Source organism: Vidua macroura, chromosome 11 (assembly GCF_024509145.1).
Source record: "Vidua macroura isolate BioBank_ID:100142 chromosome 11, ASM2450914v1, whole genome shotgun sequence".
Classification (NCBI taxonomy): Eukaryota; Metazoa; Chordata; class Aves; order Passeriformes; family Viduidae; genus Vidua; species Vidua macroura.
Window position 1 is genome coordinate 2,415,443 of NC_071581.1, and position 16,846 is coordinate 2,432,288.

At 46.0% G+C, this 16,846-nt stretch overlaps 1 protein-coding gene across 2 annotated transcripts; it reads left to right on the forward strand.

Moving 5' to 3' along the window:
- Positions 1 to 380: 380 nt before the first annotated feature.
- Positions 381 to 15,355, forward strand: CMTM3 (CKLF like MARVEL transmembrane domain containing 3). 2 transcript variants are annotated; one of them, XM_053987737.1, is made up of 5 exons: positions 381 to 644; positions 8,841 to 8,996; positions 10,671 to 10,766; positions 11,958 to 12,084; positions 13,567 to 15,355. In XM_053987737.1, the coding sequence occupies exons 1-5, from the start codon at positions 534 to 536 to the stop codon at positions 13,593 to 13,595; spliced, it is 519 nt and encodes a 172-aa protein (XP_053843712.1). In that variant the 5' UTR covers positions 381 to 533; the 3' UTR covers positions 13,596 to 15,355. The 2 variants fall into 2 exon arrangements, with proteins under 2 accessions (XP_053843712.1, XP_053843713.1); XM_053987738.1 differs by lacking the exon at positions 13,567 to 15,355 and adding an exon at positions 12,213 to 12,393 and having other exon boundaries at positions 393 to 644.
- The last annotated feature ends 1,491 nt before the right edge of the window (positions 15,356 to 16,846 follow it).

The window sequence follows — 16,846 nt, forward strand, 5'->3', positions numbered from 1 at the left end:
TTTATTTACTAAGTGTAAAAAAGTACATTAGAGTAAATGGACATGTTAAAGTAAAAATGTAATGACCCAGTAGCCATCCTTCGGAAAGATTTTCTTGTGCCATGCGAATTTCATGTTAAAGTGTTCACCGAGGCACTCGGATCCTGAAATTTCAGCCTTGAGCAGGGTTTGGCTTGGGTGACCTCCAGCGGCCCCTTCCATCCCCAGCGCCCGGTGGTTCTCTATGTTCAGAGTGGCTCCCTGGCTGCCTGGTGTCGGTCCAGCAGCACAGCACAGGAGAAGGCGAAGGTGGCAGCCCAGTTCCATTGTCCCAGGGCTGGGAGCGGGCCCTGGGGCCGCCCCCCACAACTGGGGATGCTGAAACTTTTTTTTTCACGTTTCCGCAGTGTCACGATTTCCGCTTCCCTCCTTCAAAGAGGGGAAAAAAAAAAAAATCCACGGCCAACCCCCTACCCCGAGCCTGATTCCGAGCCCGGCTCCAGCCCAGCCCAGCCCAGCTCCATCCCGCGCCCACCCCGCCCGCCGCCGCCGCCATGGAGGACCCCGAGTCCGCGGGGGCCGCACCAACGCCCGGGCTGAGCTCGCTGCTCCCTTCCCGGGAGTTCCTGCGCTCCCGCAAGGGGCAGCTGCTGCTCGCAGAGTCGGTAAGGACGGGACATCGGGGTCAGGGGGCTGCGGGAGCCACCGCCGGGGCAGCCGGGACCCGAGCGGGCTCCGCCGGACCGATCTGCCCCGGGCCGCTCCCTGTGCGGCTGAGGGGAGAGGGGTCGGCAGCTGAGGGGAAAACAGCCGAGGGGAGACGGGGGGCGACAACTGAGGGGAAAACTGGGGAGCAACAACCGAGGAAATACCGGGGGGAAACAACGGAGAGGAGACGGGGGCAATTACTGAGGGAAGAACAACCGAGGGGAGAGGGAGACAACAACCGAGGGGAGACGGGGAAACAGCCGTACCGGAATGGGGGAACTGCAGAGCTGAGAGTGTAATGGATTTAGCGTAATTCAGGCAGAGCACGTTAGAGACCTGGACTTGTCACGTTAGACTTCCAGTGCCTTAATTGTGTTTCACTGTCGGGGACCCCTTTTCGTTTAAAAAGCGCTTTTGATTTCGTTTTAAGCTATTTGCGGTGTGAATCCAGTAACCACTAGGGTTGCGGTTTGCATTATCAGCTGGTGCCAGGTTAGGGGACAACCTGTCCTGAGTGTGTCAGGAAGGACTTTACTCATGAATTTATGGTATGTGGCATCGGGCTGTGTATCACGGTCACTCAGCTGCTGTCCAGAGCCCTCTGGAGCCGTGTTTGTCCCTGACCCTCAGAGGGATGCGCTTGCTCGCTGCTGTGGAGCCCTTGGTCTGGAGAGCTGCCCAGAGGGAAAGGCCCTGGGTGCTGAGACAGCCGCTGGGCACAGGGCCAGGACACCTGGCCTGGATCAGCAGTAGTGTGGACCAGGGCAGTGATTGTGGTGTGAGACTTTATGGAATTTTACATGTACAGGCTTAAAACCTGACAGCTGAAACAGTACCCATGTGATAAGGGAAGGAGATCGCTCGCCCCATAGGGAGTTGGTATTTCACACCAAAATTTAGGTTCTGAATAGGAAGCTTGTTGAGCGAAATTAGATGTTCAACATAATTTTTTCTAGAAATAATGATAAATTCAAACACTAAATTTGCTGGAGTTTTGGCAGCAGATAGTCAGATACCAAGACAGCCCAAACTAGCAGTCAGGTCCATGGAGCACTGTTCAGATGTGCAAGGTGTCTTTGTCCGTCCACTGTGCTAGCTCAGGAAAGGAAACCAGGATATTCCAGCAAAAAGAAAGATAAGGAACAGACAGGCAGGATTTTCTGTGAACAGCTGGTGGGGACCAGTCCTGAGGGCTTGTGAGGCTGCAGGCACTGCCCTTTGGCAGAGAGACAGGGAACAGCCAGATGTGAGGCTGGCTTTGAGAGGAAAAGCATTCACTCTGGAGGTCAAGTTGACTTCTGTGATGGGGAAAGCCTTGAGCTGGGTAGCAGCAGGCCATAGGTTTTATCAGCTCCACCAAAAAAATGCCAGCTACCCCATCCCTCCTCCAGGTACCCCATCACTCACACAACATCTGTAGTTTACAAAACCACACATTTAGAAGATACCAGAGCCCAGCTAACCTGGCTCCTTTGGCACATATTTTTGTTACATACTATAACACACACTGGAATTTCCTTTACAAGCTTACAGCCACTAAATGACGGCTTTCAGACAGCCTGGCTTTTTAACATCTCAGAATGATGACATATTGGAGGAATACTGTTCTGGTCATGGGATCAGACTCACCCTTTTGTTGTCATAGAGAAGTACTGACGATGCCTCCTTGGAGTAATAAAAACTGCTCTATCTTGACAAAACAGGGATTTATCCTTTGTAAGGCCACATGGGGCTTCCCAAGGGCTTGGCTGGCTGAAAGCAGCTCTAAGATCCCATCTGCAGAGAGCTTTCCTTGTGCTCCTTGCAGGCCAAGCCCACGTGCTCAGGACGTGGTTTTCTGGCAGACAAGAGGCAGCAGTAGTTTCTCTCCAGTTGTCTCAACTTTGCCAGAAGAAACCCTTGAAGACAACAGAGGCCCCAGAGTAAATGCAGCCTGTATACAATTAGAGAAATGCAGTGCCAAATAATTGAAGATGAGTCCAAGTTAAATCTATCATGGTTTAAATCTGTGTTTCATCTTTAGCTTTGTATTTTTCGTCTTGAATATTTAATTTTTCCTCTGACACAGTGCTAATGTGGGGTGGGGTTGTGTTCTGCATAAATGTATGGAAATAATATTCATGGCTACACTTTTTGAACAGTGCCTTTTGTTCAGAAGCAAAGTGGGGTCCTCATTACTGTTACAAATGTCACATTATTCAGCATCTTGGCAGTTCCCCAGAAATGCACTTTATTTCTGCAGCTCTCGAGCCATTTTTGAAAATAACATCTCCACACGGAAAATCTTTAGGATGTTCAGGTGTGATTTGCTCTGGTGCAGTACCCATGTAAACTGGGCATCCCAGTGCTTCCCCTAGAACAGGCCAGGCTGGGGATGGAGCTGATTACAGGTAGAGGCTTAATTATAATCTCAAATTTTATTCAGATAAGGAAGTTACCCTCCCCCCATCCCCTGTTCCTTTTTCTTTTGATCTCCACAGAATCACAGAATGGTTGGGGTTGTATGGGACCTCTGGGGAACATCCAGTCCACCTCCCCACTGACCTGCCTGATTAATTTTTTATTCCACCTGGGGCAGCCGCAAAGCCAGAAAGAAGCAGTAGCATCAAATACATTTATAAGCTTCACTATCTCTCCTAATCCTGTTTGTTCTCACTGCCTTGCTCCCTCCATTTTCTAACCACCATTTTTAATCTTACAGGTTACTCTTTTTTCCTCTCTATTCTCCCCCACCATGCCATGTTTCTTCCACATATTTTAAGACTCTTCTTAAGCTACTAATTTTTCCTAACCATTCAAGTTGCTGTGTTGAAGGTCAGCATCTCATTCTTGCTCTTTTCTACCCTTCAAGGGATGAGTTTTCAGTTCCCTGTGTCCTGTGTTGGAACCATGTAACAGCCACTCTCACACTGGCACCAGAGCTTGTCCAGGCAGGATCCCCAGCTGTGGATTCTGCTGCTCACCTGGCTGTTCCACTCAAGCCCTTGTGGCTGCTTTGATTGGCATCTCCTCAGTCTCCTGAAGCCAGCATGCAGTGGCACTACATTTTATTTTGTTTTTATAAAAATGCAGTGTGAGTAGGTAAAGTTGTGCCACCTTTGTGGTGACATGAAAGGATGTAGAAATCATTGTGCCTGTTTCTCTCTTCTTTTCCTGTCTTTCTCCTGTCTTTTCAGTCTCCTCTGACCTGACCTTCGTAACTGAAACTCCAGCTGCTCGGTGTAAACTCTCCTTTGAAGAGGCCCCTGTGTCTTTCTCAGGGCCTGTAACCAGAAGCCTCTCCTGCAGCCAGTTGTGGAGGAAGCAGGAATTTCACCTCCTCAACAAGTGCAGCAGAGAAGTAGTAACTGAACAGCAGAGACCACTGAGTGATGCACTTTGTCTGTCTGACAAGAAACAAGAAAAAAACGCACTCTTGTCCAGAAGATGACACTGCTACCCACTTGTAAAGCCTTAGGCAAAGCTGTTCTTTCCTGGGGAGGGAGGTGGGAGCAGGACATGAGGAGATGGTGCAGTGATGGCAGTGGCTACCCAGCATCCCCGTATTCCCAGTGGGTTCCAGTGGGTCTGTTCTCTCTCCTCAGGTCCTCAGGGGAGACAAAGGCCTCTGGAGCTGCCATGACCTCAGTATTGCTCAGGCCTCCCTCCCTTCAGGGACACTGTGCTCTCTAACCACTGTCAGGATTATTTTTTAGAACTTGAACTGCAAGCTGGTTGTACAATAAAGTATAACTTTGTAATGCCTGGCTACTTTAAGAAGCCCAGCAACACAACATTAAGTAATAATTACATGGGTTTAAATGGGAAAGTTACTTTCTGAAAAACAATACCCAAGAAGGGTTTTGTGTGAATGGGAGTGTACTCAGTGAATAGTCAGGCTTCTTTTTGGCCAGGATTTTTTATACTCTTATGACTGCCAAGCTATGAAAAGTTCCTGTCCTGCTCTTTGCTGCATTAGAGCTTCCTGCATGCAGACATTCCTTCACAGTGAAGCTGGCAGCAGTCACACCAGCCTGTCATCAGTAGCTCAGGAAGAGCTCAGACTCTGCTGCTCTCAGTGCTCAGGGTGCAATCCCAAGTGAGGGGAAGAGAAAAACACTGTCTAAATACCAATTCACAAATCTGATAAAACACTGCTGCTTTTTTTTTTCTTTCCCTCCCAGAAGCTGCAGTACTTTCTGAAAGTGCTAGAAATAAACTTGCAACTGCATGGAGCCTCACAGACTCCTCTCTAGCTGCCTATTTTTTTTTTTTAAGCATAGATACAGAGATGTTAGAAAAAACAAGGTCCCATTGCTTGACCTTTCTCTGAAGTCACCCTGAAACACACAGCTCCAGGAAAAGAGATGCAGAACAAGTGTGATGTGCAATGGAACTTTTGACAGTCCTTGGAGGGGTCAGGGTATATTCTGAAAGGTGCTTTTGAGTTTTGAGAGCACCTTTCAGTTTGCAAGATGTTTCTCACAAAGACTTGAGGTCTGGAAAAGTACGTAGGTAGGTGTCATTATTTCTGGGTACAGACTGGCACTGCAGTGTTTGTATTGTGGGAGGAGAGGTGTATTTTTAAAATTTTAAGATAACATCAAATGCTTGAGTTAGTGGCAGTGCACTTGAATGGTCAGAAAAGGCACCTGCTCACTTCTGTAATGCTAAAAAGACAGTTATAGGTATTATCCAATATTGCTCAAGGAGTCTGTGCATTCCAGCTGTCAGAAGAGGAAATGAGCTCTACGCAAGGAGAAATGAGAAACATCATCAAAACCCTACAATTTGTGGGCTCTTGTATTACACAGGATTGTTCCCAAGCTACCTAGGGAGTTTGGCATTAAAATCCATGTCAGGGCTGTGATTGGAGACAGATAAGAAGAAAACCAAAGAGCAAGGTGCAGTGCCATGGTCAGCACCTGACAGAGCCCTCAGGCACCTCCTTCCTCTTGTTCCTCTGGCTCTCTCCAAGGTCTGCCTCCCTCCCCTTCCTGTGCCTTCCAGCCTTCCCCCAATGAAGGTATCCAAAAATACCATCTTTCAAATCTTCATTCTCAAAATCTGGTCTATTATTTTATAGACATTTATTTCACATAAAATCTTCCTTGGCCCTTTCAGTCTCAGAGTGCCTCCAGAATGAGGAATGATGTTTAACTGCAGACCAATTACCAGTCCTCAGAGTCTTTCCCATTTACTAATACCATCAGTAATCTACTGAAATCAAATGGCTTCTTGTGAATCAAAAGGTGCCTTTTTTTCAGTGTGCCCAGAGGTGCAGTTCTCCTCACAAGGGGATACTGACAAGTGGAGAGCAGGACAGGCTGGACTCAATCCCACCACTGAGGATGGGGAAAGTGGAAATACAGTGACTGACCTTCAGGGCTGAGGAGCAGGCAGCAGGACACTGCTGTCATCTACCAGTCATGCAGGGCTTGGTTTAAACAAGTGACTGGCCTGGTAACCAGATTTTAAAATAAACAACTAAATTTCACCAGCTTCTCTGGGTCAGACCCAATTAGAAAGTTGAAATGCTCAGACTGATCTGTCTCTTCAGCAGCTTCCCTGGCACAGAAGCAGGGATCCCCTGGCACCCCAGCTCCTGGGATTAGGGGCTCCTTGGTGTGTTCCTGCTATAGAACAGCTCCTGTTTCACCGAGTCCAGCTCGTGCCTGAACCTCGCACCTGCCCAGGGCTGAGAGGAGACAGCAGGAGCTTTCCCTGGCACAAATTGCCATAAAGTGGTTAAGAACAGACCACAAAGTCTCTTCCTTTCACTTTACACTTCACAGGAAAGCTTTTTTCTCAGTGCAAAAGCAGTCAGAGCACAGGAGTTACTGACGCAAAGAGAATCGAGATCAAAGGGATCTCTGCTGTGCAGCATCACCTGAAATTTGCCTCTCTGCCTCCCCTCGCTGCTCCAGTAGGATGTGTTATTTAACACTGCATTTAATCCTTTCCTAAGAGATCTGTAGGTTTAGTTCAAGTCTAAGGATGTGCCATTGGAAGGGTTGTGGTCAGTGGGACCTGCCCTGAACCCATCTCTCTGCTGCTGGTCACTCCTGCAGCTCAGCCATCACACGTCTGCCTTTAGCCACAAAAAGGAAGATATTTTTTCAACACCAGAACAAAAAGAAAATGTCCTGTATAAATGCTGATTTCTTTTTATTCCAAGAAAACATAGAACTGTATCTAAATTATGTTCAGAAATGCAAGTGAAGCGGATTCACAAAGCAAGTGCAGTCTTTGTTCTTTGGGATGGGAAGGGAATAGGTGCTGTGATGGGAAGAAGGAAGTCCTCTCTCCTCTTAGGAGTTGTCAAGCTCTGGTAAATCCACTTCCCTTCAAAGAGTTCTTGTCACTTTTAGCTCATAGGAAGAAAATACCACACTAAGGATGAGATACAGGGAATGAACTCCCTCACTTTATGAAAATAAGAAAAGCCTGCAGAGAGGCTCTGTGAGCAATAAACAAATCAGAATGGGGTAAACACGAACAAATGGGGCAGATATTACCAGCTAGCAGGCACATGCAGAAGTGAGCTCTGTAAACTACCTCAGCTCAGTTTCCTAGAACCCAGTGAAACAAGAACAATGCACAGACCTTTAAGATAAATATAGTCTCTTACTGAAAATGTCACATCCTCTCTAACCTCACCAGCCAGTCCTAATAGATGAAAACAGTTTATTCCAGCTGTTAGCATCCTGCTCAGGCACTGACTGCTTTCCCCAAAACACAGGCTGACAAAAAAGGCTTGGTAATTAATTACACCAAGGAAATATTTCAGTGGGATTGAACTGCTTAGTTGTCCCCTAAACATAAAAGGTTTTTTTGATACATGTATTTGAGGGTTGACTGACCTCTCATAGGAGTAATTACCAATTAATATTTATAAGAGCCTTATCACTCAAGTGTAATGATGATTTTTTTCTGAGGTACAGGTGGTCCCTGGGAACCCATGGTAGCAGCAAACAAAGAAATCCACAGAGATGAAATGTAACAAGGCAAATGCATTGATTACCTTTGCAGGAAGCTACATCTGCCTTTAGATGTGCCATCTGGGGGAAAAAATTAATTGCTTTTCAGTGCTGTGTGAGTGGGAATGTCAGTGTCCTGATTTGGAATTAGACGTTAAAAAAGTCTTCGTAATCTAATGCTCAGTCTGTGCTGACCAAAAGCTCCCTGAGCTTTGGGAAGGCAGACATTTGTCTCCAGGAAAAAAAGGCTGGACAGAGCAGCCCAGGTGTAAACTGGTACATAATAATGTGTAATTCAGCATCCTGCCTACTTTTGTTACTTCAGGCTCATGTGATTGACACAGCAACCAGTTCCCATGCAACGCAGTAGAACAGGAGGACTGGCATCTTTTTTTGGAGGTGACCAACCCACAACACAGCAGCTGAAAGTGGTGTTGAGCTTCTCCATGGCTCCCTCACCTTCCACTTACACAAACACATTCTAGGAGTGTAGGACAGCACTCTGGTACTGCCTAGTTTAGGTGAAAGTACATTTTCTTCTGTTGTTTTGCCATTGTGAAACTTTGTATTTTGAGCCATATTCTATTTTACTAGAGTTAGGAAACATTATGGAGATAAAAGAAATCTATGGGAGTTATCTGTCCTATTACTCTCTAAAATAGCTGCCATACTGGAAAACTGGAACCAGACACTTCCAGAAGTCACAGAACAATTAATTCTTGGCCCTTTTCTATCCATCATCAGCAGACTTTATTCTTTCAACTCCAAGATTATAAATGCTGAGTTATTCAGGCTGTCTGAGCACTGATTTGGGTTTCAAATGAGAGCTGTCATGGCTGAAGGCTTAGAGCTCTGCTTGCTTGGCAACACCCCACTCTATTTTCAGAATTATGTTGTCAGAGCTGTTTACAATCCAGAGCAAATTACTGGCTTCGAGAGGTGCAAATCCACCCAGCACTCCGGAGAAGTGATTTCACACACATGGAAATAAACACCATTACTTCAGTTTTATTCTGTGCTGAACAAGAAAAACCATTTGGCCCAATGAAAAATAAAAAAAGCAGGATGCTGAAGCTATGCCAGCAGCAACAGCACTGACAGAAATACACAGGGAAAATAACACTTCAAAGCTGCTCAGCTGTCTACGGCTCTGCTATTCCACGCAAATAACTACGAGTTTTCCCTTTACTTTAGGTGCTGTCATTTATCATCTTTATCTGCTATATTGCATCTCTAGCAGCTTCTTTCATGATGGCACCACTCCTAGAGTTTCTGCTGGCATTGTTTCTTTTTTTTGCCTACGCCTCCAAGCTTAATGAGAAGTTTAAAGGAGTCCACTGGCCTTTGACGGTAAGTGAGATGTGCAACAGAAACCTTCAGATTTAATTGTGCAGTGTGAGGGGAGTGAAAGGGGCTGGGCAGGAGTTCAGGGTGACTGTAACAACTTTACTGCCCTGTTAGAAACTTGTCAGTACTGCCTCTGCTTCAGAGGGTCCCGAAGCACTCTAAACTATGCTCTGCTCTGCACTGCAGCTTTTTAGATGCTGACACAAAGCATGGCTTTGTCAAAGCACAGAATGTATGCCAAATTCCGGGCCGATGGCTTAGGACAAGCATCAGCCCAAGTCTGACTGCTGGGGGCTCCTTATTGCCACTCTTGCAGAGGGGGAAACAGATGATAATGGGCAGACTTTATCAGGCTGTGAATAAATTGTTGGGTAGAGTTACACCCACAGACAAACTGAGCTGCTCTGGGAAGGGGCAACTCCGACTAGTTCATGTCCACACAGGAGCCCAGTGGCTGCTGGGGCCGTGCTGGGGCTGCAGGAGAGCCCTTGCCACTGGATGTCCCTGCAGTCTCAAATATCACTGCAAAGGGAGCAGCTGCCTTGCAGTACAAATACTTCAAAAAAACCCACTGATCTTAGCGGTCTGTATTCTCTTTTGGTTTCATCAGTAGTTCATTGTACTGAGGTTTGAATTGAGCTCTCAGTGTATAAAAATAGCAAGGCCACTGGCAGATAAAACAGTATCAGTGACTCTGGCTACGACTGTGCACAGCTCTCAGCTGGTAATGTCAGTTCCATCATTTTCCCATTTTCTACATGCATCTGGTTCCAGAACTAGGGGGAAAAACGCATTTGTGTGTTTATTATGGCCATTACCATAACATACTGCAGGCACAGAATGTAGATAACTGACCTTGTCCTGACTTCAGAGGAATCAGATTTCTTGCAGGATTTGTGCTTTGACACAGGATCTTACTCCTCCATCTGTGCTGGAAAGGCAGAAGAACTAATTGTGAACAGAGCTGAGGGTACCATTATTGCAGATCTCGTTATTTGCACATGCCCTAGGACATAGCTCTGTGTTTAAAGCTCACTGCAGAGACATCCCTGCAGGTGTGACAGGGCACAGCTCAGCAGGAAATATCCCAGGGATCACATCGGGCACATGCTCCTGGGGCAGGCTGGTGGAGCTGGCAGTGGACGTGGGAAGTACACATCATTCCAACACTAAACCAGTGTTTGGTTCCTGAATGAGGAGTTGCACAGACAGGTCTCCCTGGAGATCTCCACACAGCCCTGCATCCACAGAGAGACAGGTACCCCTTCCCATGGGAGCTGGGACCTCCTGAGCCTCTGGTGCCACAGGAGTTCTGCACAAACATGAGGTTTTTAGGGCATTTCAAACGATTTTTCCATTAAAGCCCTTGCTGTGCTCCAAGACAAATGCCCCACACAGCCCTTTCCAGGCTGAAGGAAGGTCTGCCTGACACAGGCAGGTTAGCAGCAGGATTTATCCCAGCATCTTTAAGAGCAGAAGTTTATGCCAAGGTTCAGTTCTTCTCTTATTTAGAAATATTTCATAGATGAGCAGTTCCTCCTCTACAGCAAACCAGGCTGTGGTCACATGCCAGCAAAGCCACTGATGCAACAACAGAGGGACTGATGTTCATTTCCAGAATGGTTTTTAGAGGAAATCCTTGACCAGTCTGAGAATGCACCCTTGCTTCTTCTACAGGATTTCTTGCGCTGTGTCACTGCTGCCATTATTTACTTTGCCATTTCAATTGCTGCTGTCTCAAAATACAACGATGGAGCATCTAAAGCAGCAGGGGTGAGTAGGCATGAGCTTTCCACCTAAGTGCTGTGGTGAACTGAGTACACTTAAGTACATGGATGTACTTAAGAAACAGTTCAAATATGACCCCACTGCAAGTCATAGAAGTTTCTTCAGTTAACTGAGAATTAATTTGCCTAAAGCAAAGAAGAAATGGTCACTTTCAGAAAAACATGTCTTGAACCAATGAATAGTTTTTTCACCCTAACAGAGCTGCTCAGTGTTAACTGTACCCTTAGGGAAGACAGCTATTCTGCTTTTTGATTTTACTAGCTGCTCCTGCAAGGAGTGTCAAGATCCTTGAATGAGGCAAATAGTAATAATGATGATAAGAAAAAAAGAACTCAAACCTGAAACTGCTAAGGCCAGCCTAAATTAGTAATTTCAACCTCCTGCCTCTCCTGCTTAGTTTTCCTTGGATGAGTTGAAACAAGAGCAGTGTCATTTTACCCTCCAGTACAAGGACTGCCCAGGAGAGAATCTTCACCCATCAGCATTTTGTGGTCAGAAATACAATACAGCCCCTGCATCTGCAACTTGACTCTAAGCATCAATAATGTATGCAGCATAAATAAAATTTGCATAACAATTTTTTCAGCTTGGGAAGAACAGTGCCCAGTGGTGTCAGCCAGCAGCCCTTCCCAAACCATTCCACAATACAAGCCCAAATCTTGTTTAATCTTTGTGTCTGCTGTGAGCCATGGAGCAATGGAGTGTGTTCATCCCAGCCTCCCAGACCAGCACCTAGCTTGGCACAACTCTGCTGCTTTGACACTGGAGAGGGAATCCCAGAATCATTTTAGTCTGTCTAGTTCACTCAGCAATAGACACATCTCCTTGCAAACAAGTGGAAAATTATTTCCCAAGAAATGGACGTGATTCCTTGGTGGCAGAGGTGCCCTGGGACAATGGAGGTGCAGGAGGTGCTGATGCCCAGAACGTGCCCAGAGCCCGAGAGGGCTGCAGCCTGGGGGAGGGATAAAGACACCCCTGTTCACTTCTCAGGCTCCCAAAGCAGCTGTAATTCAGGTGATACCAATGTGTCACAAACCATTTCCCTTCCCTGCCTTTTTGGAAAGGCATGGCCCAAAAAAAACCATTAGAGTTTTTCCTGTGAGGGTTTGGTTGGGTTTGGTTTGTCCCTGACAGACGGGAGCTGTTAAGGAGAGCATTGTTTTGCCCTTTCAGGTGTTTGGGTTTGCAGCCACCATCGTGTTTGCCATTGATTTCTACATCACCTTCAATGACCTGGTCACTTTCCTCAAGCAAGGCAGCTCCGATTCCCCTGATTCCCCCGAGGGGCGCAAAACAGAAGGTGGGTAAAATTCCCTGCTTGTCACATGAGCTGCAGTGTGAGATTTCCCTCTCCATTTCACCCTTTGCAGGAAGCAAGAGCTCTTGCTCAGTAAAAGCAGTTTCTATTCTTGGGTTTGTCTGCCTCAGTTCTGCTCAGTTAGGAAGCTGCAAATGGAAATCCAGTGATTTATGAAGACAATCTGCAAGCCAGGAATGTCAAGTTTCTCAGAGTTTCACATCTAACTTTGAAAAGCCCCAGATCCAGTTCTAGAAATCACCATGCAGCACAGATTTTCTTTCCCTATTAAAATGTCTTGCTGTAAAAACAAGCAAACTTCTACTCTTTTTTTTTTTTTTTGTAATTTATAATTAACATCCATTAATCCACATCCTTTTATGTCCAAATAGTATTTTTTTTCTCTTTATCATTTCCTTATCATGATTGCCTCTTATGATCTTTGACCATCTGTGGGCAAATGACCTTGAAATCCAAGGGTAAAACAGCAAAAAATTAAGAAGGTTGTTATCAGGTTTTTTTCTATTCCAGTCTACTTCAGATCAGACAGATCCACTTAGAAAAATATAAAAAGGAGGTGTTGGGTGTTCAAAGCCAGTTCAAGTCAGGACAGGGGTAGTTGTTTTGTAGTTTCCAGGAGCCCAAATAAGGCATCACGTCCCTGTGACTCCTTATTGCACCCACATGGATTAAAAAGACTGCTGCACACTTAAAAACAAACAAAAAATATCCCAAATCCCGCCCCCCCCAGAGCACCCCCTCTAAAACCCCTGCAAAACCAAAACCAAACACCCAAGGTGTGTATAGAATCCTAGGAGGTGAATAGCAGCACTGACAGTCTCTTCTGGGGATTTTAGTAGATCGTTAAGTGTTTTTCACGCTTTAGGCTGAAAAGAGAGACAAAGGAAAAAAAGAATAAAGGGAACAGGAAACAGAGTGTAAAAGCTAAAAACTGAACTGCCCTCAGAAGATGATCAGTTGGCAAGGGTGCAGAATTAGGATACAGATTAGATCTAATTCCCCTGGAGATGGAGACACAAATACATAAACTCACAGAAGTGCAGTCACACAGCTTCGTTGGTGTTTGTGGCCATGCAAGGAGGGCTCAGCCCTGCAGCCTCAGCCTGTGTTCACACAGGGGCTCTTAAGTGCTGAGGCCAGAAGGATGGAGCTCTGTGGACCTGCTGGGATTTCTCAGCATCTCAGAGCTTCTGGCTCTCAGAGGTGTAGAGCTGCAGGGCACACAGCAGTGCCCGAGCTGTGCCAGCAGGGCCTCTCAGCAGCATCTCCCAAGTCCTTCAGACATCATTTCAGATGCCATCACTTCAGCAAGGGCTGTCATTTCACCGAAGTGTTCATTCCCAGCACCGCTGTGTCCTTCGAGACACACCCTGCCAGCGCAGCCTCTCTGTCCCAGCCAGAGCCACAGCTGGGGGGGGATTTCCAGTTTGCATTTTCACTTTTGTTCCTTGTTTCACCCCTCAGATGAGGACTCCGACTCTGACTCAGACTGAAGAACCAAACACCAACCAAGCGTGAAGGGAAGATGATCAAGCACTTTCCTCTTTGCTGAATGCACTGCCAACTAAAATACCCCCTCATTTCAGCCCCTTTCCACCTCACTGTTTATGGAATCACCAGAGCACAGACAGGGCAGTGATGTGGAAAAGGAGACTACTCCCAGTGCCATTGAACACTCCTTGGCAACTACAGATCCTACAGCAGATCTGTCCAAACAACACAGCTCAATTCTCTGTTGCCCCTCCCCACTCAGCACATCCATGTCCTGAGTAAATTGGAGCAGCATTTTTAACAAGCTTTTAATGTGCTTTCATAATTCCAAACCTGTAACACTTAGAGCTTTTATACTTCTTGATGTGCCAAAGAGGAGAGGTTTGGATGCCTCTGTTTGTATTTTTCTTGATTAACTAACAGTATTTCTTTATCCAAAGTCTGAATACTCCCAAGCACTGAAGGCATGGATTACTGTTAACACGTTGGTTTCAATACCTTTGTATCTCGTATCTATCTGTGACAAGGAAAAGTGACAACTGGAAATCTGCAGCAAGAGCAAACCTCAAAGTATAACGGTGCTGCAGGGCAGCTGGCTCATCAAACATTCTGTATCCCTTGTTTTAAGCTGCTTGGATGGAGTCACATCCCCTCTGCTGAAATTTGACCACAGGATGGGGTGGAACAGGTGAGGCAGCTCTGGGCAGCCCTGTCCTGTTTTTGTGGAAGCCCTGGGAGTGTTTGCACAGCCAGGGAAGGCAGGCTTGGCAAATACCTCCCAGCAGGACCTGCCTGGTGAAACCTGCAGGTGTTTGTGCCCCAGGCACCAGTGCTGATGTCCCGCTCTGTGCCACAGGCCACTGGTGCTGCCACACTGAATGCACCCAGGCCCCAGGAGGGCAGTGCCTCCTCCCCACTGTGAAAAGGCCAAGAAACCAACCCCAAACTACAAAATGCCCACAATGACTTCATCTCCCCAGCCCCCTTTTTTTCAGGGTGGGTGGGGTGGGTTGAGTAGGTTTTTTGCCCCTGGAAGGATGTGATTCATCTTGTGGTGTTGTATTCCAGGGAAAAAGCCCTCTGAATTTACAAGCTGTTTTCACAGGTAGCACAACCTACCTTGGAATATCTGTATCCATTTATAAACACTTGGGAATGTTTGGGAAGAGCATGGCATGCTCCTCACAGGTGGCATCAGACAGGTCTGTGGCAAAGAAACCTGTATGGATGTTTTAAAAATGAATACAGTACCAGAACAGGTATGATTAAAATGAGAGCAGATGGTACTAACAAAGTAAGTGAAAAACAGGGATGAAACAATAAGGCAGATTTCCTTTGGAATAAAATCAGCACCTGGGTTCCAGTTCCTGGAACTGCCAGCAGGACATGGGAGCTGGCAGGGACCAGGGGGTGCTGGTCAGGCTCAGAGTTGTCCAGCAGGCAGCTCCTACATCTCCTGCTTCCTGACCACTGACAGAGTAAATACAAAAACAAGTGCTTGCTTCTAAATGGGACAGACAATATCTGATTTATGAGAAAGATTTCTTTGGACCTTTTCTTGTACAAAATCCTGTGTTTCTTTTCCTTCTCTTGTCATTTTACTGCCACACACTGTGATGTTCAGGGGACCTGGGTTCATTTTTATACTTGTTTTGCATTTCTCTTTTTTTTTTTTTTTTAAGTAAAAAATGTACTGCATGTCACAGCTGGAGACATGGTTAATATTTAGAAACCATGCTGGATTAAACTTCTTTTAATAGAAGTGTTGGGTGTCTTTACTTACTTGAAGACCTGATTTTGCTGCTTTGCCTCTGCCCAGCACAAGGGACAGTGACTTCAGGAATCCTCGGTCTGTACTGGGCAAGGGGCACAGCTCAGAGCCAGCCCTGGGGACCTGCCACAGGACAAACCTTCCTTAGGGCATGAGATGAAAAAATTTAACCAAGAATTTGTTTTAACTATTGAGTAGACATTGTGGATTCAGTGCTCTCTCTTGGCAACCAATAACCCTGTAAACAACAAAGTCCCCTTCAGGTTCATCCGTCACACACCCAAAATATACTGAGGTTTTCTGGTCATTTTTTCCATGTTGGATTAAAGTAAAGAGGCAGCAAACAAAATGTTCATTAGTTGCTTCAGGACTGCTTTAGCAGCTTGCAGTGAATTTCTTTACTGGCTTTTCAGTCCTGATGACTGATTATTTCAAAGCAGTTTGCTTTGCTTGCTCCCAGGGTCAAGCACTTCTGTAAGATCCCAGCCTTTTATTAAAAAAAGATCTGTTCCCGTGACTGAAAGAAAACATGGTTCTGTATTTTAGGGATATCATTAAAATTAGAGTTAAAATAATTACTGAAAGAAAACATGGTTCTGTATTTTAGGGATATCATTAAAATTAGAGTTAAAATAATTACTTCAAAGCCAGTTTGGATTGGGGTGGAAGGGGTGACTCAGTGTTCTGCCCATATTCTGCCACAAATACTGCACCAAGTTCAGGGTCTGGGGCATGTGGAGGAAAAGTCAGCTTGGCTTTTTGGTTTTTTTTGTTTGTTTGCTTGTTTTTCCTCAACTGACATAATCAAAAGGATGCTGGGAGCACTCTGCAATGCACGAGACAAGCACAACATCCCACCTACAGTGTGGAGCCCTTAACTGAGTGCTGATTTCAGTGGCCTCGTCAGACACCTCTGTCCAATCACAGTCACTCGTGTCCCATGGAGGAGCTGCTTCCAAAGGCCCCAGAGCCCAATCCCTGCCTTCATTGCAGCCACCTGGAGTTCCTGGGCCTGCCTGAGAAGGAGTTTCCAACCCGAAGTATGGACAAATCCATGTAGGAACAATGCTAGAAGTTCCATTACCTCAAAGCCACTGACAGGAAGGGAAAGTGGCACCTCAGATGAGTTCACACAGCTCTCACCTGCCTGAAGGGCTCTCTCCCTCCTACCAAGCTTTTTCATTTATTTGTGGACTTGTTCTGACTTGTGTAGTAATTTTTGGAGAGGTAACACTAAGAAGTTCAAAAGACCTTTCCAAGGAATTCAGATATCTTTCCAAGTAGCTTTTTTAGATTCTGACTGAAGCAAGAGGCTGTTATCCTTTGAACACTGTCCATTACTCCACCTGACTGTGCTTTTCACTTGATACTGTTTGAAGTTCCTCAAGTCGTTAATTTCCATCTGACAGAGTCACTTCCAGGATACCAAGGAAGAGCAGAGCATCTCAGTGCTGTGGTGGTGGAGAACAGCCTGGTGTGCTG